The 26,907-nt window shown below is 42.4% G+C and overlaps 1 protein-coding gene across 16 annotated transcripts in view; it reads right to left on the reverse strand.

The window, feature by feature from the left end:
• Window positions 1–834: 834 nt before the first annotated feature.
• Window positions 835–26,907, reverse strand: part of LOC117981308 (meiosis expressed gene 1 protein homolog) — a 147,743-nt gene continuing 121,670 nt past the window's right edge. For 12 of the 16 annotated variants that reach the window (XR_010113068.1, XR_010113066.1, XR_010113069.1 and 9 more), the window contains one exon: window positions 904–1,866. Coding sequence is in view for 2 of the 16 variants with exons in the window: in XM_063607045.1 (XP_063463115.1) it covers window positions 1,575–1,866 (292 nt within the window). In the remaining 14 variants the exon portion in view is untranslated. The other 4 variants (XR_010113079.1, XR_010113076.1, XR_010113072.1 and 1 more) reach the window with 3 other exon arrangements.

The following is a 26,907-nucleotide window of genomic DNA, read 5'->3' on the forward strand; positions in this document are numbered from 1 at the left end:
ATTTGGCTGGACAATCCCCCAGGTTTGGAACGATGGGAAGGAGCTGCCATCTGTGTTTAAGGTGAGAAGCAGAGGAGTGGCTTGATATCAGAGGATGCCAAGATGAAGAGAAGGTTTTGTCAGTTCCTATGCATAGTGGAGACCTGTTACAGTGAGGGTCCCTGGGGCTGAGCCTGTGGGTCGGTGGAATGATGCTGTGAGGATGGTCTTGTTATAGCATGTGGCCCAAAGAATGTTGACGGATCATGAGCAGCTGGAAGAATGGAGAGTTCGGGGGATGTAGTTCCTACCTGGCTTTCCAACAGTGTGTAAGCCCAGAATTCTTACATAAGCCCATGGAGAAGGGAAAGGAATGCTGGTAACGACAAGATTGCATTCTCCACCTGCCAGGCATCCAGGGACTCAGAGCAGATTTAAGTGAAGTTACAGAAATAGGAATGCGACATTTCCTAAATTCGGGTGTGCTGGAGCAAAATGGATTCTCTCTCTAGTTTGTGGGGAAGGAGAATGCTAACAGACAAGACTCCAGGTTTTAGGTCTTAAACCTGGTGCCTAGAAATGCATTTTCTACTGGATGCAGACAGAAGCTCCATATAGACATATCCATCGCTGCATCTCTCATGCCTTGTGTTCTCCCTAATTTTCCCTTTTTAACCCACAGAGGAAGAAAGTTCCAGTATCACTTCTGGCGTCTCAAGACTGAGTTAAGTGGCCAGGTGGGGTTATTCATGCCTGTAATCTCATACTGAAGGGGTGGCCTGCCCGTCCACACCTGTGGGTATTTCTAGTCAGGTAGGATGAGAGACAGAAAAGAAATAAGACACAGAGACAAAGTATAGAGAAACAACAGTGAGCCCAGGGAACCGGCGCTCAGCATACCAAGGACCTGCACTGGGACCCGTCTCTGAGTTCCCTCAGTTTTTATTGATTATTATCTTCATTATTTCAGCAAAAGGGAATGTAGTAGGAGGGCAGGGTGATAATAAGGAGAAGGTCAGCAACAAATATGTGAGCAAAAGAATCTATGTCATAATGAAGTTCAAGGGAAGGTACTATGACTGGACATGCACGTAAGCCAGATTTATGTTTCTCTCCACCCAAACATCTCAGTGGAGTAAAGAATAACAAGGCAGCATTGCCGTAAACATGTCTCGCCTCCCACCATAGGGCGGTTTCTCCCATCTCAGAATTGAACAAATGTACAGTTGGGTGTTATATAGAGACATTCAGTTCCCAGGGGCAGGCAGGAGACAGTGGCCTTCATCTTTCTCAACTGCAAGAGGCTTTCCTCTTTGACTAATCCACCTCAGCACAGACCATTTATGGGTGTTGGGCTGGAGGACGGTCAGGTCTTTCTCATCTCACGAGGCCATATTTCAGACTATCACATTGGGAGAAACCTTGGACAATACCCAGCTTTCAAGGGCAGAGGTCCCTGTGGCTTTCCACAGTGCACTGTGCCCCTGGTTTATTGAGACTAGAGAATGGCGATGACTTTTACCAAATATACTGCTTGCAAACATTTTGTTAACAAGGCACGTCCTGCACAGCCCTACATCCCTTAAACCTTGATTTCATACAACACATGTTTTTGTGAGCTCCAGGTTGGGTCGAAGTGGTTGGGGCAAAGTGGCTGGGGCAAAGCTACAGATTAACAACATCTCAGCAAAGCAATTGTTTAAAGTACAGGTCTTTTTCAAAATGGAGTCTCTTTTGTCTTCCCTTTCTATGTAGACACAGTAACAGTCTGATCTCTCTTTCTTTTCCCTACATATCCCCCATCCCCCTTTTCGTTTTGACAAAACCAGCATCATCATCATTGCCCCTTCTCTCTGGTCGCTGTCTCTCTGGAGCTGCTGGATACACCTGTAGAATAACAATAGAAAAGACAGACATACAAGGATTAATACAAAATTTGCAATAGTGGAATTTCCGGTGGTTTTCACCCAAGTGACGGGGCAAGAGGACGGTGTGGGTGCTGCGGCACCCGGGCAGTCTCCCACCTCCTTTGTGTCTTAGTTGCTGTTTCTCATAGTTTTCAGTCTTTCTCCTCACCTGCTGACTCGCGCCTTTTATCTCTTTGTCTCCCTTCTCTTATGGTCTCTCTCTCTCTCTTTTACACTATCTCTCTCCCCAGTCTCACTTTCTGTGTCTGTCTCTGATCTCTGTCTCTTTTTCTTTCCCTTCCTCTCCCTGGCTCTCCACATGTGCCGTTTTCTTGGTGGATGGCAACTTCATCTGTTCTGATATCACCATTTTGTTCGCCCTGCGAGTCGATGATGCTCGATTGCGGGTTTTCTGCCTCTGCGGAGGCACTTTCATTTGCATCTCTGATGGGTTCATTGTAGAACTTCAAATGTCTAGTGGGTATCCAAACAGGAAGCTGATTTTCTCCTGGTGAAACACGAGCAAAACCTCTCCCCCATGGTATCACCTTACCTATTTCCCACGTTTTGTTTTTGTTGTCTTTCCACCAAATCAGTTTTCCCTCATGTGGGCTGTTCTTTTCACCAGTAAAATGTTCTGCAGAAGTAGTGGTCTGATTTCTATATATGTTTAGAAAATTTAAAGTATAGAGTGTTATATTAAGTTGCATCTGGGGAGTGTTATACTCCTTACTGTCTTTTTCCTTTTTTTGTTTAACCAATTGAGCTTTGAGTGTTCTAAGCAGGACAGGTAGGATCTGCGTCTGGCACAGCCAGCCAGGTCTCCTTACCCTCTGCTTCCCTTTCTGCCTGTGACTGAATGGATATGTCAGGGTCTAGTAGGGGATCCAGGAAGAGGAAGCCTCATTAACTTCTATTCTGCAGCAATTGATGGCCACCCAACTTGAACAGTGGGGTTTTGTCACCTCATGTACTAAGACCAGAGATAGCTGATGCCAAGGTTGGCTAAATTAGTAGCTTGAGATGTTAGGTTTTTCTTTTGAGGTTTCTATGCTGCTATTGTCTTCTGCTCTTGGTCACAGAGGCTGCCACAATCCGCATGTCAAGTCCTCATGTGACAATATCCAGAGACAGCAAGGAAGAGGTACAGTGTATTCCTGCATGTTTCTTAAAAAAATGTTTTTGATAGAGAATAATTGTACACATTTATGGGGTCCATGTGAGATTCTGGTACATGCATGCAATGTGTAATGATCATATCAGGGTCTTTAGGATATTAATCTCCTCAAACATTGATCATTTCTTTGTGTTGCGAATATTTCACATCTTATTGCTATTTAGAAATATACAATAAATCCATTTATCAGGATACAAAATCTTTGTACACAAATCAGTAGCAGTGCTATACGCCAACATCTATAGGCTGAAAATCAAATCAAACCCTTTTATGATAGCTGTAAAATAAAATACTTACAATATAACTAACCAAGGAGGTGAAAGACCCCTACAAGGAAAACTACAAAACACTGTTGAGAGAAATCATAGGTGACACAAACAAATGGAAACACATTCCATGCTCATGAATGGGTAGACTCAATATTGTGAAAATGACCATATTGCCAAAAGCAGTCTACAAATTCAATGCAATTCCTATCAATATACCATCATTATTCTTTATAGAACTAGAAAAAAAATGCCAAAATTCATTTGGAACTAAAAAAGAGTCTGCATAATCAAAGCAAAGCTAAGCAAAAAGAACCAATCTAGAGGCATCACATTACCCAACTTCAAACTGTATTACAAGGCTATAGTCACCAAAACAGCATAGTGCTGGTATAAAAATAGGCACATGACCAATGGGACAGAGTAGAGAACCTAGAAATAAAACCAAATAAATAACAGCCAACTGATCTTCGACAAAGTAAACAAAAACAAAGTAGGGAAAGTACACCCTATACAACAAATAGTGCTGGGATAATTGGCAAGCCACATGTAAAAGAATAAAACTGCATCCTCATCTCTCACATTATACAAAAATCAACACAAGATGGATCAAAGACTTAAATCTAAGATCTGAAAACATAAAAATCCTAGAAGATAACATTGGAAAACGTTTCTACACATTGGCTTAGGCAAATAGTTCATGACCAAGAACCCAAAAGCAAATACAAGAGAAACAAAGATAAATAGATGGGACTTAATTAAACTAAAAGCCTCCTGCACAGCATAGGAAATAATCAGCAGAGCAAACAGATCACCCACAGAGTAGGAGAAAATTTTCACAAACTGCATCTGACAAAGAACTAATGTCCAGAATTTACAGGGAACTCTAATCGGCAAGAAAAAAAATAATCCCATCAAAAAGTGTGCCAAGGAAATGAATAGACAATCCTCAAAAGAAGATATGCAAATGGCCAACAAACATGAAAAAATGCTCAAAATCACTAATTGCCAGGGAAATGCAAATCAAAACCACAATGCAATACCACGTGTAAAATAAACAAAAATAGGGCCAGGCGCGGTGGCTCACGCCTGTAATCCCAGAACTTTGGGAGGCTGAGGTGGGTGGATCAGGAGGTCAGGAGTTTGAGACCAGCCTGACCACCATGGTGAAACCCAGTCTCTACTGAAAATACAAAAATTAGCCAGGCATGGTGGCGGTTGCCTGTAATCCCAGCTACTCAGGAGGCTGAGGCAGGAGAATTGCTTGAATCTGGGAGGCAGAGGTTACAGTGAGCTGATATTGCAGCACTGTACTCCAGCCTGGGCGACAGAGCGAGACTCCATCTCAAAAAAAACAAAAACAAAAACAAAAAAAGCAAAAATTGATGTTGGCACAGATGTGGTGAAAGAGAACGCTTTTACACTGATGGTGGGAATGTAAGCTAACACCACCACTATGGAAAGCAGTATGGAGATTCCTTAAAGAACTAAAAGTAGATCTATCATTTGATCCAGCAATCCCACTGCTAGGTATTTACCCAGAGGAAAAGAAGTCATTATATGAAAAAGATACTTTTGCACACATGTTTACAGCAGCAAAATTCACAGTTGCAAAACTATAGAACCAGCCCAAATGCCCACCAATGAATTAGTGGATAAAGAAAGTGTGTTATATATGTATATATACACCATAGAATACTACTTAGCCTTAAAAAAGAATGAAATATTGGCATTCATAGCAACCTGGATGGAGTTGGAGAACATTATTCTAAATGAAGTAACTCAGGAATGGAAAACCAAACATTGCATGTTCTCACTCGTAAGTGGGAGCTAAGCTATGATGATGCAAACGCACAAGAATGAAACAGTGGACTTTGGGGGCTCAGGGGGAAGGTGGGAGGGGTTGAGAGATAAAACACTATACATTGGGTAAACTGCTTTGGTGATGGGTATGCCAAAATTTCAGAGATCACCACTAAGGAACTTATCCATGTAACCAAATACCACCTGTTCCCTAAAAACTATTGAAATTAAAAAAATATATATACAACAAATTGTTATAGTCACTTTCTGTGATAATGAACACTAGATCTTATTCCTTCTATTATATATTTTTATACCCATTAATCAATCTCTTTTCAAACCCCTCCTATTCCCAGCCTCTGGTAACTATCATTCTACTCTTTATCTCCATGATATCAATTTTATATAGCTCCAGGGCACACAAGTCCATAACTGCGGCCTCTATCCCTGACCCTACTGACCTGAAACATGGCCCCCGCTTTGATTTCCAGGAGCATAAACTGCTCATATAAGTGAGAACATGCAATAGTTTTCTTTCTGTGCATGGCCTAGTTCACCTAACATTATGACCTTTAATTCCATCCATTTAGCTGAAAATGACAGGATTTCATTCTTCTTTATGGCTGAATACTATTCTATTGTGCGTATATTCCCATTTTCTTTATCCATTTATCCATTGATTGACACTTAGATTGATTGCATATCTTGGCTATTGTAAATAGTGCTGCAGTAAATATGGGGGTACAGGTATCCCGTTGATACACTGATATCCTTTTTTTTGGATGTGTAGCCAGGAGTGGGATTGCTGGATCATATGGTAGATCTGTTCTTAGTTTTTTGAGAAATCTCTGTACTTTTTTTCATAATGGCTGTACCAATTTACATTTCCACCAACAATATACAATAATTTTCTTTTCTTCACATGCTTGCCAGCATTTGTTGTGCTTTGTCTTTTTAATAATAGCCATTCTAAAAAGTGTGAGATGATATCTCATTGAGGTTTTGATTTGCATTTCCGTGATGATTAGTGATGTTGAATATTTTTTCATCAACTTGGTGATTTGTATATCCTCTTTTGAGAAATGTCTATTTTTTGATTGTTTCTTTTGCTATGCAGAAGCTCTTCCATTTAATTAGATCCTATTTGTCAATTTTTGCTTTTGTGGAAATTGCGTTTGGCATCTTCACCATGAACTCTTTGCCCATCACTATGTACTGGGTGGTATTGCCTAGGTTGTCTTCCAGCGTTTTTATAGTTATGGGTTTTACATTTAAGTCTGTAGGCCATTTTGAGTTAATTTTTGTGTATGGTGTAAGGGAGGGGTGTTGTCTTTTCACTCTGTTGATTGTTTTATTTGACATGCAGAAGGTACTTAGTTTAATATAATCCCATTCATCTGTTTTTGTTGCTTGTACTTTTTAAGTGTTAGCCATACAATGTTTGTTCTCCAACGTTTCTCCTGTGATTACTTCTAGTAGTTTTATACTTGTGGCTGTTACATTTAAGTTTTTAATCTATTTTGAGTTTATTTTTGTAAGTGATGAGAGATAAGGGCCTAGTTTTATTCTTCTTTGTTTGGATATCTAGTTTTCCTGGCACCATTTAATGAAGAGGGTGTCCTTTATTCAATGTATGTTCTTGACAGCTTTCTTGAAAATCAGTTAGCTGTAAATATGTGGATTTATTTCTGGGTTCTTTAGTCTGTTTCCTTTGTTTTCATGTCTGTTTTAATACCAATATATGCTGTTTTGGTTACTATAGCTTTGCAGTAAGTATATATGTATGTATGTGTATGTGTATATATATATATATATATATATATATATATATATATATATTTTTTTTTTTTTTTTTTTTTTTTTTTTTTTTTTTTGAGACGGAGTCTCGCCTTGTCACTCAGGCTGGAGTGCAGTGGTGAAATCTCGGCTCATTGCAAGCTCCGCCTCCCAGGTTCATGCCGTTCTCCTGCCTCAGCCTCCCGAGTAGCTGGGACTATAGGTGCCCACCACCACGCCCGGCTAATTTTTTGTTTTTTTTTTTTTAGTAGAGACGGGGTTTCACCATGTTAGCCAGGATGGTCTCGATCTCCTGACCTCGTGATCCAGCCACCTTGGCCTCCCCAAGTGCTGGGATTACAGGCATGAGCCACCACGCCCAGCTGCTTTGCAGTATATTTTTAAATCAGGTAGTGTGAGGCTTCTAGCTTTGTTCTTTTTGCTCAGTATTGCTTTGGCTATTTGGGGTCTTCTGTGGTTCCATATGAATTTCAGGGTTTTATTTTTTTCCTGTTTCTGTGAAGAATGTAATTCATAGGGATTATACTGAATCTCTAGATTGCTTCAGGTAGTATGGTCATTTTAACAGTATTAGTTATTCCAAACCACGAGCAAGATATGCCTTTCCATTTGTTTGTGTCTTCTCAATTTATTTTATCAGTGTTCTGTGGTTTTCATTGTAGAGGTTATTTTTTCCCCCCATCCTTGGTTAAGTTTATTCCTAGGTATTTTATTTTTGTAGCTATTGTAAATGAATTTCTTCCTTGGTTTCTTTTTTAGCTAGTTTGTTACTGGTATATAGAAACATTACTGATTTTTGTATGTTGATTTTGTGTCCTGAAGCTTTACTGAATTATACATCTGTTTTTTAAAAAATTTTTTATCTTTTATTTTTTGAGATAGAGTCTCGCTCTGTTGCCCAGGCTGGAGTGCAGTGGTGCAATCTTGGCTCACTGCAACCTCCGCCTCTCAGATTCAAGTGATTCTCCTGCTTCAACCTCCCAAGTAGCTGCGATTACAGGCACCTACCACCTATGCCTGGCTAATTGTATTTTTAATAGAGATAGGATTTCATCATGTTGGCCAGGCTGGTCTCAAACTCCCAACCTCAGGTGATCCGCCCATCTTGGCCTCCCAAAGTGCTGGGATAACAGGCATGAGCTACCATGCCCAGCCTAATTTATCCACTTTAAGAGTATTTTGGTGGAGTCTTCAGGTTTTTCTGTTTACAAGTGTAAGATTATGTCATCTGCAAAGTGAGACAATTTGACTTCCTCTTGTCTAGTTTGGATGCCTTTTATTTCTTTATCTTGTCTGATCACTCTGGCTTCGATGTCCCATACTGTGTTGAATAAGAGTGGTGAAAGTGGGCATCCTTGTCTTGTTCCAGTTCTTAGATGAAAAGCTTTTCAATTTTTCCCAGTGAGTAGGATGTTAGCTGTAGGTTTGTCATATATACCTTTTCTTAGGTTGAAGTGTTCCTTCTATGCATAATTTATTGAGAGTTTTCATCATGAAGGAATGGTAAGTTTTACTGAGTGATTTTTCTGCATCTGCTGAGATGATCAGATAGTTTTTGCCTTTCATCTTGTTGATGTGATGTATCACATGTATTGATTTTGTGTATGTTGACCCATCTTTGCAATCCTGGGATAAATCCCACTTGATCATGGTACATTATCTTTTTCATTCATCATTAGATTTGGCTTGGTAGTATTATGCTGAGAATTTTTCCATCTGTGTTCATTAGGAATATTGCCCAATAGTTTTCTCTTTTTGTTGTGTCCTTGTCTTGATTGGATATCAGGGTAATGTTGGCCTTATACAATGAGTTAGGAAGAATTCCCTCCTCTTCAATTATTGGGAATAGTTTGAGAAGAATTGGTGTTTGTTTTTCTTTATAAACTGTGTAGAAATCAGCATAAAAACCTAGTCTGGGGCTTTCCTCTTTGGGGAGACTTTTTGTTACTGATTCAAACCTGCTATTAATTTTGAGTCAGATCAGGTTTTCTGTTTCTTACTAGTTCAATCTTGGTAGGCTGTGTATGTCTGGGAATTTATCCCTTTCCTCTAAGTTTTCCAATTTGTTAGCATATGGTTGTTCATAGTAGCCTCTAATGATCCTTTTTATTTCTTTGGTAAAGGTTGTAATGTCTCCTTTTTCATTTCTGATTGTATTTATTTGGGTCTACTTTCTTTCTTTTTTTTTTTTTGGTTAGCCTTACTAGTGGTTTATCAATTTTGTTTAACTTTTCAAAAAACCAACTTTTATCTTGTTGATTCTTTGCATTTCTTTTTTGTCTCTGTTGCATTTGGTTCTGCTGTTATTTTTTTTTCTTTCTACTAATTGTGTGTTTGGTTTTTTCTTGCTTTTTGAGTTCCTTGAGGTGCATTATTAGGTTGTTTATTTGAGATCTTTCTACTTTTTTGGTGTAGGCATTTATTGCTATAAACTTTCCTCCTAGTACTGCTTTTGCTGTATCCCATAGGTTTTGCATGATGTGTTTCCATTTTCTGTTTAAAAAAATTTTTTTGATTTCCATCTTAATTTCTTCATTGACCCAATGATCATTCAATAGCACATTTAATGTCCATGTATTTGTACAGTTTCCAAATTTCTTCTTGTTATTGATTTCAAGTTTTATTCCGTTGTGGTCTGAGAAGATACTTGATATGATTATAATTTTTAAAATTTTTTGAGCCTTGTTTTGTGTCCTAACATATGGTCTATCCTGGAGAATGTTCCATGTGTTGATGAGATGATTGTGTATTCTGCTGCTGGATGAAATATTCTGAAAATATCTGTTAGGTCCATTTGGTCTAAAGTGCAGCTTAAATCTAACGTTTCTTTGTTGATTTTATGTCTAGATGAACTGTCCAATGCTGACAGTAGGATATTGAAGTTCTCAACTATCATTGTATTGGACTCTATCTCTCCCTGTAGATTTAATAATATTTGCTATGTGTGTCTGCATGCACTTGTGTTGGTTGCATGCATATTTAGAATTGTTATAATGACCTTCTTTGTCCTTTTTACTATTTTTGACTTAAAGTCTGTTTTATCTGATGCAAGTTTAGCTACTCCTGATTACTTTTGATTTCTGTTTGTGTGGCATATCTTTTTCAATCACTTCACTTTCAGTCTGTGTGTGTCTTTACAAATGAAGTGAGTTTCTTGTAGACTTGTTGGGTCATTTTTTATCCATTAAGCCTGTCTCTATCTTTTAGGTAGGTAATTTAACCCATATTCAAAGTTATTATTGATAGGTGAGGACTTATTCCTGTCATTTTGTTCATTGTTTTCTGGTTACTTTGTATATCCTTTTGATTTGGTTTGGCTGTGTCCCCACTCAGATCTCATCTTGAATTCCCATGTGTTGTGGGAGGGACCCAGTGGGAAGTAGTTGAATCATGGGGGCAGGTATTTTCCATGCTATTCTTTTGATAGTGAGTAAGTCTCATGAGATCTGATGGTTTTAAAAGGAGGAGTTTCCCTGCTCAAGCTCCTCCCTTTGCCTGCTGCCATCCCTGTAAGATGTGACTTATCTCTCCTTGACTTCCGCAATGATTTAGAAGCCTCCCCAGCAATGTAGAAGTGTAAGTCCATTAAACCTCTTTCTTTTGTAAATTTCCCAGTCTTGTATGTGTCTTTATCAGCTGTGTGAAAATGGACTAATACAGTAAATTGATACCAGAAGTGGGGTGTTGTTGCTAAAAGATACCTGAATATGTGGAAGTGACTTTGGAACTGGGAAACAGGCAGAGGTTGGAGGGCTCAGAAGGAGACAGGAAAATGTGGGAAAATTTGGAATAGATTTCCTAGAGACTTGCCCAAAATGCTGATGGTTATATAGACAATAAAGTCTAGGCTGAGGTTGTCTCAGATGGAAATGAGGAACTTGCTGGGAACTGGCACAAAGGTGACTCCTGTTATGTTTTAGCAAAGAGACAGGTGGCATTTTGCCCCTGCTGTAGAGATTTGTGGAATTTTGAACTTGAGAGAGATGATTTAGGGTATCTGGTAGAAGAAATTTCTAAGGAGCAAAGCATTCAAGAGATGACTAGGGTACTGTCAAAGGCACTCAGTTTTATAAGGGAAGCAGAGCATAAAAGTTTGGAAGATTTGCGCCTGACAATGCAATAGAAAAGAAAATCTCATTTTCTCAAGAAAAATTTGATCTGGCTGCAGAAGTTTGTTTAAGTAACAAGGAGTCAAATGTGAATCCCCAAGACAATGGGGAAAATGTCTCCAGGGCATGTCACAGGTCTTCATGGCAGCCCCTCCCATCAAAGGCCCAGAGGCCTGGGAAGAAAAGATGGTTTTGTGGGCTGGGCCCAGGGCCCCCCTGCTGTGAGCAGCCTCGGGTGCCTGAGTCCTAGCCACTCCAGCTGCAGCTAAAAGGAGCCAAGGTACAATGTGGGCTGTAGCGTCAGAGGGTGCAAGCCCCAAGCCTTAGTAGCTTCCACATAGTGTTGAGCCTGTGGGTGCACAGAAGTCAAAAATCGAGGTTTGGGAACTGCTGCCTAGACTTCAGAAGGTGTATGGAAATGCCTAGATGTCCAGGCAGAAGTTTGCTGCAGGGGCAAGGCACTCATGGAGAACCTGTACTAGGGCAGTGCAGAATGGAAACGTGGGGTCGGAGCCCCCACATAGAGTCTCTACTGTGGCACCACCTAGTGGAGCTGTGAGAAGAGGGCCACCATCCTCCAGACCCCAGAATGGTGGATTCACTGACAGCTTGCACTGTGTGCCTGGAAAAGCTGCAGACAATGCCAACCCATGAAAGGAGCCAGGAGGGGGTTTATACCCACAAAGCCTCAGGAGTGGAGCTGTGGCCTTTTTTCTCCCAAGGCCATGGGAGCCCACCTCTTACGTCAGCATGACCTGCATGTGAGACATGGAGTCAAAGGAGATCATTTTGGAGCTTTGAGATTTGACTGCCTCACTGGATTTTGGGCTTGCATGGCGCCTGTAGCCCCTTTGTTTTGGCAATTTTCTCCCAATTGGAATGACTGTGTTTACCCAATGCCTATACCCCCATCATATCTAGGAAGTAACTAACTTGTTTTTGATTTTACATGCTCATAGGCAGAAGGGATTTGCCTTGTCTCACATGAGACTTTGGACTGTGGACTTTTGAGTTAATGCTGAACTTAGTTAAGAGTTTGGGGGACTGTTGGGAAGGCATAATTAGTTTTGAAATGAGATTTGGGAAGGGCCAGGGGCAGAATAATATGGTTTGGTTGTGTCCCCACCCAAATCTCATCTGGAATTCCCACATGTTGTGGGAGGGACCTGATGGGAAGTAATTGAGTCATGGGGGCAGGTCTTTCCCGTGCTGTTCTCATGATAGTGAATACGTCTCACAAGGTCTGATGGTTTTAAAAAGGATAGTTTTCCTGCAGAAGCTCTCTCTTTGCCTGCTGCCATCCATGAGAGACATGACTTGCTTTTTCTTGCCTTCCAACATGATTGTGAGGCTTCCTCAGCTATATGGAAATGTAACTCCATTAAACCTCTTTCTTTCATAAATTTCCCAGTCTCAGTCAGGTATGTCTTTATCAGCAGTGTGAAAACAGACTAATACACCTTTGTTCCTTTTTTCTCTCATTATTTATTGTTGCCGTTTGGTGGTTTTCTTTAGTGGTGACGTTTGAATCCTTTCTCCTTTGTGTGTCTGCCCTACCATGAGTTTTATACTTTCATGTATTTTCATGATGGTAGATATTGTTCTTTTCTTCCCAGTGTAGGACTCCCTTAAGCATTTCTTGTAGGACCACAATAAACAAGACACAAACAGTGTTTTGCTTATCTGGGAAATATTTTTTTCTCTTTTTTTTTTTTTTTTTAAAGCAATGGAATCTCACTCTGTCACCCAGGCTGGAGTACAGTGGCATGATTATAGCTCACTGCAGCCTTGAACTCCTGGCTCAGATGATCCTCCTGACTCAGCCTTCTGAGTCTCTAGAATTGCAGATGTGAGCCACTGTGCCAGTCTTCTTCATTTGTGAAGGATAGCTTTGCTGGGTATAGCAATTTTGGCTTACATTTATTTATTTATTTATTTATTTATTTATTTATTTATTTATTTATTTATTTATTTATTTTTACTTGTAGTATACATCCCCTTTTCTCCTAGCCTGTAAGGTTCCTGCTGAGAAATCCCCTGTTAGCCTGATGGAGATTCTCTTATAAGTGACTTGGTGCTTTTCTCTTGCTGTTTTTAGCATTTTCTCTTTGTCTTTTGACAATTTGACCATAATGTGCCATGGAGAAGACCTTTTTGAGTTGTATTTATTTGGTAATCATTGAGCTTCCTGTATTTGGAAGCTTTCAGGAAGTTTTCAGTTATTATTTTATTAAATAGGTTTCCTATGCCTTTACCCATCTCATCTCCATCCAGAACTCCCAGAATTTCACTTTTGTTCACATATGTGTCCCACATGTCATGTAGCCTTGCTTCATTCTTTTTTCTTTCTTTTTGTCTGACTGGATTATTTTAAAAGACTAGTCTTCAGGTTCAGAAATTCTTTGTTTTGCTTGAACTAGTCTATTGTTAAAGCTGTCAATTATCTTTTGTATTTCTTTCAATGATTTTGTCTCTTCCAGGATTTATGTTTGGTTCTTTGTTATGCTGTCTATCCCTGTTGAATTTCTCATTCAGATCATGAATTGTTTTCCTGATTTTTTTGTATTCATTATTTGTGTTCTCTTATTCTCCCTGGGTTTCTTTAATATCATTATTCTGAATTTTTTTCAGGCATTTCATAGATTTTCTTTTCATTGGAATCTCTTGCTGGAGAATTATTGTGCTTCTTTGGAGATGTTATGTTTCCTTTTTCATATTTCTTGAGTCCTTATGTGACTATCTGTGCCTCTGACATAGCAGTCACTTCTTCCAATTTTATGGATTGACTTTGATATGGGAAAGACCTTTTCTTATAGCTGTATCTACAGTGTTCATTGGATATCACACTTTGGCTTTGATTCTGGGTGGGTACAGTGGTATAGTCTGCATATGATTTCTTCAGCTGTAATTGGCATGAGTGGTGTCTGTGAGTTATTCAGTGGCTTAGACTGCAGTTTTTTTGTTTGTGTGTTTGTGGTTGAGATGGAGTCTAGCTCTGTCACCAGGCTGGAGTGCAGTGATGCAATCTCAGCTCACCGCAACCTCTGCCTCCCAGGTTCAAGCGATTCTCCTGCCTCAGCCTCCTGAGTAGCTGTGACTACAGGCATGTGCCACCACGCCCAGCTAGTTTTTGTATTTTTAGTAGAGACGGGGTTTCACCATGTTGGCCAGGCTGGTCTCGAACTTCTGACCTCGTGATCTACCTGCCTCGGCCTCACAAAGTGCTGGGATTACAGGTGTGAGCCACCGCACCCAGCCATCTGCAGTTGTTATTGTAGGCTGTGATGAGGCTTTGCTGAGGATGGGGATGCCAGGAAGTCTTGTCCTTCAGCATCAATGGTAGTGGTGGTGGACCAGGTGTGTCAATACTAGGGACCGTGGGCAGTGTATGTGGGCATTGATGATAGCCTGTCTGCATGGGCCAATCCCTGGGCCTCCAGATGGCTTCTTTGGTTTCTGGCAGTGGCAGCACTGGGCCAGGTGGGCAGGTGGGCCACTGGGCTCCTGGGTGGTGTGTGTGGCAGTCTGATCTCTAGTTCTCCAGGTGATGTGTGCAGGTTCTGGTGGTGGTTAGGCAGGCGTTTCCTCAGGCCTCTCAGTAGTAAGTGTGAGCATTAGCTCTGGAGGCAGTGTGAGTCAATCTCCAGGCCCCCAGATGGGACATTCAGGCACCAGCATATTCCTATGCATTTCTAGATAAAAGTATTTTTCAGAAAACCTGAGCATATGTCCTATTAATACAACTTACCCTCATCAGCTCTGCATAAGAAGGGGGAATTCCCTCAGTAGAACAGTCAGAATGGAATCACAGACTTGTTTTGAGGCAGTCACTGGTAAGGGGCTGTAGGCTAAAATGATAAGCTCAGAATCTAAACCTTAGACTAGGCAATGGCAAACTTTTTCCATAAACAGGCAAACGGTAATATTTTAGGCTTTTGGTCTAGAAAACCTCTGTTGCAGTGACGCAGCGGTGCCATCGTAGTCTAAAAGCATATGTAGACAATGCATAAATGAATGGACCTGGTTTTATTCCAGTAAAACTTAATTTATACAAACAGTCAGAGGGCCGGATTTGGCCCTTGGTCTATAGTTTGCCAACCCTGTTTAGACCAGTCACAAATTATTCCCTGGGGCTGGGCCAATTTTTTCTAAAAAGAAAAAAAAAAGAAAGCAACCCACTGTCAGAATAAAATAGGGTTTCTATTTAAAAAGAAGAAGAGGCTGGGTGTGGTGGCTCATGCCTATAATCCTAGCACTTTGGGAGGGTGAGGCAGGAGGACTGCTTAAGTCCAGGTGTTTGAAACCAACTTGGGCAATATAGTGAGACCCTGTCTCTGCAAAGAATAAAAAAATTAGCCAGGCATGGTGGCACATGTCTGTAGTCTTAGCTATGTAGGAGGTTGAAGGGGAAGATCAGGTGAGCCCAGGATTTTGAGGTTACAGCGAGCTCTGACTGTGCCACTTGTACTCTAGCCTAGGCAAAGAGTAAGACCCCATTTCAAAAAAAAAAATAATGGTTGGCTGGGGTGGGTTGGAGAAGAAAGTATTTCTGAATTTATGGGTAGGTAACTGGTAGTGTCAAGTCAAATTTGCTCTACAGTCTTAGTCATTATAAATAAAGACAACTAGAAGATCTCCATCTAGCTATTAAAAATTGGTCAAAATCTACAGAGATAAAAGATGGTGACCCTTGTATCAGTTAGTTATTGTCACAAAATGCTGCATAACAAGTCACTCCAAATCTCAGTGGCTTAATACAACAGTCATTTATTTTCATGGATCTGTGTGTCAGCTGAGGATTGGTTAATCTAGCATGAGCATGTCTGGGAAGGTCTAACTTTGCTCTTATAGTCTCTTATCTTCTGCTGGAAGCAGGAGGCTGGCCTGGGCTTGTTCTCATGGTGATAGCAGGAGTGAGTGAGCACAAATGAATGCACACTTTCCAAGCTTATGGTCATGCAGATTAATATTCCAGTGGCCAAGCTAGACATATGACTAAACCCAACATTAGGGGCTGGAGAAATATACTCCGATTCTTCAGTGGGAGGAAATGCAGAGACAAATGACAGAGTCTTGGATTCAAGGAGGACTTGGATCCATTAATGTACCTTAATCAACCACAACCCTCTAACCACCAATGCAATTAAGTAAGTATTCATTGAATGCACTTGTGCCTGAATGCTTCTGGCTGCAGCCCAGGCAATGGATGCCTGACTGGGGAGGGACCATAGCAGGGACTCGATGTCCTGCAGGTCTGCATGTAATTGTGCACGGCCGACTCCACATTGGTCTTGGCTGATTTGCTTTGTCCTGTGTCCCCAAGGGGCAAAGATTGGCTGATTTTATTTCGGAACAATTTTGACAAAGTTGTTTTCAGGAGCCCAGGAAGCAAATCAATTGTAGATTTGAATTTTGCAGGGGGTCAGAATTGTTGAATATATATATAGTCTTTTACATGCTGATAATTATTTCCATACCACAAAGAAGGCTAGCAATTAGGAGGTTGCTGTTCAATTCCTTTGCCCCGTGAGCTCATGAGCTGTGTCTATGTGGGGGGCACTCACTTGTCAGAGATATTTTCCTTCAGAATAACATTAGCCAACATTCTAAATAAATGCAGGAAATTAAATAGTCTTCCCCAGACAGGTACTTTGCCCTTCTAAAGTGAATTACACATTCTAAAATAAAACACAGTCACATTAAAAAACCAAAAGGTCTTTGTGTTAGTTTGGTCTGGCTTCAGCAAAGATAATATTTTCCTCCAGAGTAGAAGATCCTTGTAATGCACGACATTGCATATGGCAGCCCCACATCTCATTTCCTTTTTTGTTGTTGTTTTTAACTGAAAGAGTTGTCAATTTTATTTTCACATTTCCCAATACAAATGAAAACTGCATCTTTTTTGGTCCCACTTCTCCCCTCCAAAACTATTCTCTTTGATAGGGCAAGGGGGCAAGTCTTCCTTACGCTGTTAAGAAAACCCGACATCACAGCAGCATGATCTCCTGGTGAAGGGAACAGGTAAATATAAAATTCATATAGGCCGGGCGCAGTGGCTCACACCTTTAATCCCAGCACTTTCAGAGGCTGAGGCGAGCGTGTCACGAGGTCAGGAGATTGAGACCATCCTGGCCAACATGGTGAAACCCCGTTTCTACTAAAATAAAAAAAATTAGTCTGGCATGGTGCGCATGCCTGTAGTCCCACACTACTCAGGAGGCTGAGGCAGGGGAATCGCTTGAACCCGGGAGGTGGAGGTTTCAGTGAGCTGAGATCATGCCACTGCCTTCCAGCCTGGGTGACAGAGGAAGACTCTGTCTCAAAAACAAAACAAAACATTACAAACAAACAAAACACAACAATAATAACAACAAAACAACACTGATGTAATGAGGCCTCCCCTCTATCCTTATCTGTCTGGTTGAGTCATTCTGGGCTGACTGAGCACCATCATGAGACGGGCAGGAGGTCTCATCATTGGGCACCCAGGCATCATGGGCATGTGGCCTCCCATGGGTGGCCTCATTCCTGGAGCAGGTCCCACTGGCATCATCCCAGGAGGAGGAGGGCCCATCATTGGCATCATGGGAGGGCCCCCCATATGGGGTGCTGCCATTATTCTTAGATGTGCGAGAAGTGTCAAATATACATTAGATTGTGAAGAATTAATATAAAAAGAAAGCAAAGTATTTTGTTAAAATATTTTATACTTGTAGACCTGGTATTTCGGATAGATTTGTTTAAATCTGTGATATTATTCCAATTACCTTCACTTCTTTTGTTTTACTTTTTAAAATGTGGTTACTACAAAATGCAAAAGTAAATATGTGGCTTCCATCATATTTCATCACATTTATGTGGACCCTGAGGATCTAGGGGAGTTATGAGCCTTAAGTTGAGGGTGACCCAGATCAACATGAATTGCTCTGAAAGAGAAGCAAAGGGCATAAAGAGAACGTATAAATGGAGAGAGGGAGTGAGGAAAGGCTTTCTTTCTTACACAGTCTGGCACTTCTTCAAAAGCTTAAACACAGAGTTCTATGACCCAGCACTTCCACTCCAGTTTATGAAAGAAATGAAAATATATGTCCGTCCAGAAACTTGTACACAAATGCTCATAGCAGCATTATTAATAATAACGCCAAAGTGAAAACAACACAAATGCTTGTTCACAGATGAGTGGAGAAATAGAACATGGTTTGACCATGCAATGGAATATTATTCAGTCATCAAAAGGAATGAAGTACTAACACGGGCTACAACACGGATGAACTATGAGAATATTATGCTAGGTGGAAGAAACCAGTCACAAATGGTCACATATTAGAAGATTTCATTTATATGAAATGTCCAGAACACGCAAATCTATGAAGACAGAAACCCTGCCTCTACTAAAAATACAAAATTAGATTGGTGTGGTGGCACATCTCTGTAATCCCAGCTACTCGGGAGGCAGGAGAATTGCTTGAACCCGGGAGGCGGAGGTTGCAGTGAGCCGAGATTGTGCCACTGCACTCCAGCCTGTGACAGAGACTCTATCTCAAAAAAAGTAGATTGTCAGGGCTTAGTGGGAGGAGGAAATGGCAGGAACCTGCTTATTGGATACAGGGTTTCTTTTTGGGGTGATGCAAATGTTTTAAAATTGATCATGATGGTGGTCACCGAGCTCTGTGAATGCACTGAAGCCATTGATTTGTTCACTATAAATGGGCAAATCATACGGTACCTGAATTATATTTTAATAGTTATATTAAAAAAGTAAAATCTTCCTTGAAGTGATGACACTTAAGGAGAGGCCTAAGGGGTGGGATGAGTTCACTATGTAGAGAAATGAGGAACAGCATTTCAGGGTTAGAAACAGCATAGTGAAGTCCCTGAGGTTGATAGGCATAGAGCAGATTTAAGGGACTTTTTTTTGAGACGGACTTTCACTCTTGACGCCCAGGCTTGGGTGGAGTGGTGCGATCTTGGCTCACAGCAACCTCTGCCTCCCGAGTTCAAGCGATTTTCCTGCCTCAGTCTCCTGAGTAGCTGGGATTACAGGTGCCATCCACCACACCTGGCTAATTTTGGGATATTTAGTAGAGATGGGTCTCCACCATGTTGACCAGGCTGGTCTTGACCTCGTGATCTCAGGTGATCCACCCGCCTCAGCTTCCCAAAGTGCTGGGATTACAGGCGTGAGCCACTGTGCTCAGCCAGATTTAAGGGACTTTCAAGAAGTTTGTGTGGCTGAAGCCTGCAGGGCAAGCGAGAGAATCAGGAAATGAGGCTGGAGAAAGAGAGGGGCTAGGTCATGGAGGGTCTCACATTAGTGTGTGGAAACTTCACACGAGTGGTCCCACCTTGGGCATCCCACCTAACTACTCTGTGTCCCAGCTTCCCCACTGGTGAAATAAAGGACTGATGTAGGGATGGAATGAGATAGGGTGTGCTCAGTAAAGGTGACCTTTTATCATGGTTTTTTTTTTTTTTTTGATATGGAGTCTCACTCTGTCGCCCAGGCCGGAGTGCAGTGGCGCGATCTCGGCTAACTGCAAGCTCCACCTCCCGCGTTCACGCCATTCTCCTGCCTGAGTCTCCCAAGTAGCTGCGACTACAGGCGCCTGACACCACGCCCAGCTAAAATTTTAGTATTTTTAGTAGAGACGGGGTTTCACCGTGTTAGGGAGAATGGTCTGGATCTCCTAACGTCATGATCCGACCGCCTCGGCCTCCCAAAGTGCTGGGATTACAGGCGTGAGCCACCGCGCCGCCCGGCCGAGCTTTTATCATTGTTAACCCACCCAGCAGTGGGAGCCATTGAAAGCGAGTGATCGGTTTGGATGCACCTTCTGAAGTGATCGCTTTGGTCCCTGTGAGGAGTGCAGATTGTCACAGGGCCAGGGGAAGACAGAGGCCAGTGAGGAGGCATTTGCAGTCAAACAGCTGGAGGTGATGGCTTGGTTTATGGTGGTGTCAGGAGAGTGGCTGAGCATTGAACGGATCTGAAAAGATTTAGGAGGTAAAACCCACGTGACTTGGTCACTGAATGTGGGTTGGGTGGGCTGGAGGGAAGGTAAGAAAGAATGAGAAGAAAAACATACTCAAGTGGACCCTCCAGCCTAAGGTTACTTGAGGTCCCTTTGTGAAGAGGAATGTTTGTGTTTATGATGAAAATGTCTAGACTTTCCAAGGCCATTTGCAGTATTTTTTTTTTTAACAGCCAACAACTCCTCCTTCCCTATGCCCTAAACATGAATTTTTTTTTTGCCCTAACTTATCACAGAGGGATGGATGTTTATTTGCTTTAATGAAAAATGCAGAATGCCAATAAGAAAGCATATTAAATTAATCTGGATTGCTGGGAGGGAGTTAAATCTGTTTAGATGTGCACCAGTGTTACTACAATAGTTTGGTCTAAACCCATTTCTGGCCTGCGGCTGCAGGAGGTTGACTCCCAGCTTGCTTCCATTTGAAAGATCCCAGCAACAAGCACATTTGGCATTTCCAGCCAAACCCACTTTGTGCAGCGAAGGAAAAGTTGAGGAGTGCCTCTGTTGTTTTCCCCCAAATCATTTGGCAGAAATGTGGCTGGGAGCTTCGTTGCTGATTTTTTCAGTTTTAATATTGCTGTGGAAAGCCTGTACCAACACTCAGCCATATTATTAATCCACAGCTCCAGTCCGGGCTGTGATTTGTTTTTCCTTTGAGTGACACAAACTTATTTTCCATTAAGACCCAATGCAAATAGACACTCATGCACCATCACCATAACTCCCCCTGATGGGCGGAGGGAAGTCAGTGGAATGATTCTAGTTTGGTGTTCATATCGGTGGGATTTATTTATTTATTTATTTAATCTCTCTCTGTCGCCAGGCTGGAGTGCAGTGGTGCGATCTCGGCTCACTGCAACCTCTGACTCCCTGGTTCAAGCGATTCTCCTGCCTCAGCCTCCTGAGTAGCTGGGCTTTCAGGCATGTGCCACCATGCCCGGCTAATTTTTTGTATTTTTAGTAGACACGGGGTTTCACCGTGTTGGCCAGGATGGTCTTGATCTCCTGACCTCGTGATCTGTCCGCCTCGGCTTCCCGAAGTGCTAGGATTACAGGCGTGAGCCACTGCGCCTGGCCTGGTGTTGTTTTTTAAAAGCATATTTCTCTCAAATTAACTCTGGGGTGTCCCACTGTGACTTGGGAAAAGGTTGGATTTTCTGGAGGTGGAAAGTCAAACTTCAAATACAATTTGGAGGCTGCACTGTGGCTCACGCCTGTAATCCCAATACTATGGGAGGCTGAGGTGGGTGGATCATTTAAGGCCAGAAGTTCAAGACCAACCTGGGCAACATGACGAGACCTCGTTTCTACTAAAAATACAAAAATTAGTCAGGCGTGGTGGTACATGCCTGTAATCCCAGCTACTTAAGAGGCTGAGGCAGGTGTTATTGCTTGAACCTGGGAGGCAGAGTTGTCCTGTGTCCAAACCCCATGAGGCGTATCAGCTGGCTGAAGATAAAATCGGTCACGCTGTGTTGGGATTCAGGTTGCTGTTATCATACCTCATCCCCACCCCTGCTAGGCATCCACAAATAGTCATCTTCAATGAGACGTCCCTCCTGCCCCTGGCTGCCTTATTTCATCTGCACCCAATCGTATCCATTGCTTGTCAGTGGGTCTCAACCTTGTCTGCATCTTGGAATCTCCTGGGGAGAAGAGACAATACCAAGGCTCTCTCTCACTTAGCGTGATGTTTCCAAGGTCCATCCACATGTAGTAGGCACCAATATTTCCATTGTATGGATACAGCACATTTTGTTTGTTCATTCGTCAACCAAATGGCCATCTTGGTTGTTGCTACCTTTTGGTTATTATATATATTGCATGATTCCATTTATGTGAAAGGCCCAGAATAGGCAAATCTATAGAAGCAGAAAGCAGGTAAGTGGTTGCCAGGAGCTGGGGGAAAGGGGAGGGGATGGAGAGTGCTTGATGGATACAGGGTTATTTTTTGGGGGGGCGGGGGTGTTAATGAAAATGTTTTGGAACTAGACAGAGATGATGATTGCTTAATATTGTGAATGTATTTAATGATACTGAAGTGTATGGTTTCATACAGGGACTTGCGTGTTATGTGAATTCTGCATCATTAAAAAAATACTGCTAGGAGCAATGGCTCATGCCTGTAATCCCAGTACTGTGTGAGGCCAAGGCGGGCAGATCACCTGAGGCTGGGAGTTCGAGACCTGCCTGGGCAGCATGGTGAAACCCTATCTCTATTAAAAATACAAAAATTAGCCAGGCGTGGCGGTGCACACCTGTGATCCCAGCTACTTGGGAGGCTGAGGTAGGAAAATGGGTTGAACCCAGGAGGCAGAGGTAGCAGTGAGGTGAGATCGTACCACTGCACTTCCGCCTGGGTGACAGAACAAGATTCCATCAAAAAAAAAAAAAAAACACACACACACACTCACACAAACCAAAAATACTGATGCCCATGTTTCATCCCCAAGAGATTCTGTAATAATTGATCTGGGCTGCAGAGCCCGGGCACTGGGGGTTTTAAAATCTCCCCAGGTGATTCTGATGTGCAGCTGTGATTGAGAATCTCCTTCTGGAATGAACTTGTTCATGTTTTACTTGTGTTGTTTTCTAGCCTGCCAATGTCTTTCTGTTTCCCTTCACATCTTTGGGTTGTAATTTTTACAATGCAGTCTTAACAACCAGCTGCCTCAAAATGCACTGGGATCCCTCCTAACCAGGTAGCTCCCCATCTCTAACTCTGACCTGCCAAGTCAGAATCTTGTGCGTGGGGCCCAGGACTGTACATATTGAAACAGGCAATGACCTGGGAACTATCTCTGAACACCCCTAGGTTTCCCCTGTGTTTGTCCTTTCCTTTCACATTTGGACCCCTTTGTGTGCTGACCACTGGGCTGTTTCACATGGACATAACATAAAAAAGACAGGCCAGGTGCCTTGGCTCATGCCTGTAATCCCAGCACTTTGGGAGGCCGAGGTAGGCCAATCACTTGAGGCCAGGAGTTTAAGATCTGCCTGGCCAACAGGAGTAAACCCCGTCTCTACCAAAAATATGAAATTAGCTGGGTGCGGTGATGCACACCTTTGATCCCAGCTACTCAGGAGGCTGAGGCTGGAGAATCCCTTGAGCCCAGGAAGCAGAGACTGCAGTGAGCCGAGATCGCACCACTACACTCCAGCCTGGGTGAGAGTGAGACTCTTAAAAAAAAAAAAAAAAAAAAAAAAAGACAGAGATGATCCTTCCCTTATGGAGCTCTCAGTGAAACAAGAAAGCTCACGATGTCCTGGCATTTGTCAGAAATACATTTGGTATATGTAGCTGGGGTCACATGCTTGACATGCCTATTGAAAACTTCTGGGTAGGAAGAGAACAATCATCACAGCATCACAGCCTGGCATAACTGTCTCCCAGGACAGGTCTCCCTGGGGAGACTGAGACCACAACTCTGAAATCAGAGCTTAAATCCAGGTTCTACATTTCCCTCAGTAATGTAGGTGATGTAGGACAGTTTTTATATTAGTTATCTATTGCTGTGCAACAATATTACTGCAAACTCTGTGGCTTGAGACAGCACACAGTTATCACTACGTGGTTTCTGTGGGTCAGGAATTCAGGCGTGATTCAGCTGGGTTCAGTGCAAGGCTGCAACCATAATGTCAGCCAGGGCTCAGTTCTCATCTGGAGGCTTGAGTGGTGATTGATCTGCTTCCCGTCTCATCTGGTTGTTGGCAGCATTCAGTTCCTTGCAGGCTGCTGGACTCAGGGCCCCAGGTTCTTGCTGTCCTCAGCTTCTTGCCACATGGGCCTCTACATCTGGTCACTCATGACATGGCAGCTCACATCTTTAAAGCCAGCAAGATAGCCTCCTAGCAAGACAACTTAACATCCTATCTAACATAATCACTACATCTCATCACCTCTGCCATATTCTCTTGGTTATAAGAAAGTCATAGGTCCCTTTGTCAGACGAGTAGATTGCAAACATTTTCTCCCATTCTGTAGATAACCTGTTCACTCTGATGGTAGTTTCTTTTGCTGTGCAGAAGCTCTTGAGTTTAATTAGATCCCATTTGTCAATTTTGGCTTTGTTGCCATTGCTTTTGGTGTTTTAGACATGAAGTCCTTGCCCATGCCTATGTCCTGAATGGTATTGCCTAGGTTTTCTTCTAGGGTTTTTATGGTTTTAGGTCTAACATTTAAGTCTTTAATCCATCGTGAATTGATTTTTGTATAAGATGTAAGGAAGAGATCCAATTTCAGCTTTCTACTTATGGCTAGCCAGTTTTTCCAGCACCATTTATTAAATAGGGAATCCTTTCCCCATTTCTTGTTTTTGTCAGGGTTGTCAAAGATCAGATAGTTGTAGATAATGTGGCATTAATTCTGAGGGCTCTGTTCTGTTCCATTGGTCTATATCTCTGTTTTGGTACCAGTACCATGCTGTTTTCGTTACTGTAGCCTTGTAGTGTAGTTTGAAGTCAGGTAGCATGATGCCTCCAGCTTTGTTCTTTTGGCTTAGGATTGACTTGGTAATGCCAGCTCTTTTTTGGTTCCATATGAACTTTAAAGTAGTTTTTTTCCAATTCTGTGAAGAAAGTCATTGGTAACTTGATGGGGATGGCATTGAATCTATAAATTACCTTGGGCAGTATGGCCATTTTCATGATATTGATTCTTCCTACCCATGAGCTTGGAATGTTCTTCCATTTGTTTGTATCCTCTTTTATTTCGTTGAGCAGTGGTTTGTAGTTCTCCTTGAAGAGGTCCTTCACATCCCTTGTAAGTTGGATTCCTAGGTATTTTATTCTCTTTTATGTGAATGGGAGTTCACTCATGATTTGGCTCTCTGTTATTGGTGTATACGAATGCTTGTGATGTTTGCACATTGATTTTTATGCTGAGACTTTGCTGAATTTTGCTATTTTAGTAGGGATGGGGTTTGCTGAATGCAGCCCCCAGTCACTTACTCCCTTCTTGGTCAATTGATCACAACTCTCTCACGATCACGACCCTCTCACGTGGACCCCCTTAGGGTTGTGAGCCCTTAAAAGGGACAGGAATTGCTCACTTGGGGAGCTGGGTTGTTAGAGACGTGTGCCACCACTACCAGCTAATTTTTGTATTTTTAGTAGAGACGGGGTTTCCCCATGTTGGTTGGCCAGGATAGTCTCGATCTCTTGACCTCGTGATCCGCCCACCTCGGCCTCCCATAGTGTTGGGATTAAGTGTTGGGATTACAGGTGTGAGCCACTCCACCCAGCCCAGAGAAGGCTTTTCATACTTGCTTGTCAGCCTCCTGCATCCTACTCCAGCACCTGGCACTCACAACCTGTGCGCTGCTCTCATCCGTGACCATCTCTCCCCAGGCCTGCTGTTCCTCGAGAAAGGAAGTTGTAACGGGCAGAGTTCTAGGACAGACCCCAAGAGAACCACTCCTTTATATCTGCTCCCTGTATCATCTCTTCTTGAGTGTGTACAGAGCTTGTGATTTGGCCAAGGGGAAGGAATTTTGCAAAAGTGATTATGGTCACACTTGCTTCGTTAAGCACATTTGCTCAGCTGACTTTGAGTTCATCCAAAGCAGGATGATCTTGGGTGGGCCAGACCTAATCAAGTGAGTCTTTTAAAGGTGAAGTTTCAGAGGTTCAATCCTTAGCCTCCAAGGAGAGGTAAATGGCCATGCTGTGAACTGTCTTTGGAGGTGGCAGCTGTAGGAGCTGAGGGCCTTCGTTCAACAATTGCAAGAAATTGAATTCAGTCCACAAACTGAATAAGCTTGGAAGAGGACACTGAGCATCTGATGAGACCCCAGCTGACACTCTGTTTGCAGTATTGTGACCCTGAATAGAAGAACCAGTTAAACCCTGCCCAGACCCTTGGCTCATGAAAACAGATAATAACTGGGTGGTGTTTTAAGCTGCTCAGTTTGCACTGGTAAATCCACCAACAGGAAAGTAATATAGAAGTTAAATGGGCCAGGCATGGTGGCTCATGCCTGTAATCCCAACACATTGGGAGGCTAAGGTGGGTGGATCACAAGGTCAGGAGATCGAGACCATCCTGGCCAACATGGTAAAACCCCGTCCCTACTAAAAATACAAAAATTAGCCAGGCCTGGTGGCATGCACCTGTAGCCCCAGCTACTCAGGAGGCTGAGGCAGGGGAATCACTTGAACCCAGGAGGTGGAGGTTGCAGTGACCCGGGACCATGCCACTGCACTCCAACCTGGGCAACAGAGAGAGACCCCATCTCAAAAAAAAAAAAAGTTAAATGAATACTTTTGACCATTGATGGAAGTTGCTTTCATTCCCTCTTACTTAATCATCTTTATGAAAGAGGGATGCTTTAACCCCATTTGTAACAAGTGAGGCTGAGGCTCAGGAAAGTGATAGAATTTAGCAAAGTCCACCTTGCTACCTGGTGGCCCCAGCTAGAACTCTGCCCCAGGTCCATATACCTAAAGTCATTACAGCGTCCACTAAAATTTTGCCCCTCTCTCGATGCCTTCCTCTTTAGAAGCCTGTTCCTTCAGGGATAGATCCCAACTCAGTGTTACAAGGTACTGAACTCTGATTTTCACAAAATATAATAACTGCCCCCCAAAATTAATAATAGTATTTTTGAGCTGGGCACGGTGGTTCATACCTGTAATCCCAGCACTTTGGGAGGCTGAGGTGGGTGGATGATGAGGTCAAGAGATCGAGAGCATCCTGGACAACATGGTGAAATCCCGTCTCTACTAAAAATACAAAAATTAACTGGGAGTGGTAGCGGGCACCTGAAATCCCAGCTACTCGGGAGGCTGAGGCAGGAGAATCGCTTGAACCCAGGAGGCAGAGGTTGCAGTGAG

The sequence above is a fragment of the Pan paniscus genome, chromosome 7, assembly GCF_029289425.2.
Source record: "Pan paniscus chromosome 7, NHGRI_mPanPan1-v2.0_pri, whole genome shotgun sequence".
Taxonomy (NCBI): domain Eukaryota; kingdom Metazoa; phylum Chordata; class Mammalia; order Primates; family Hominidae; genus Pan; species Pan paniscus.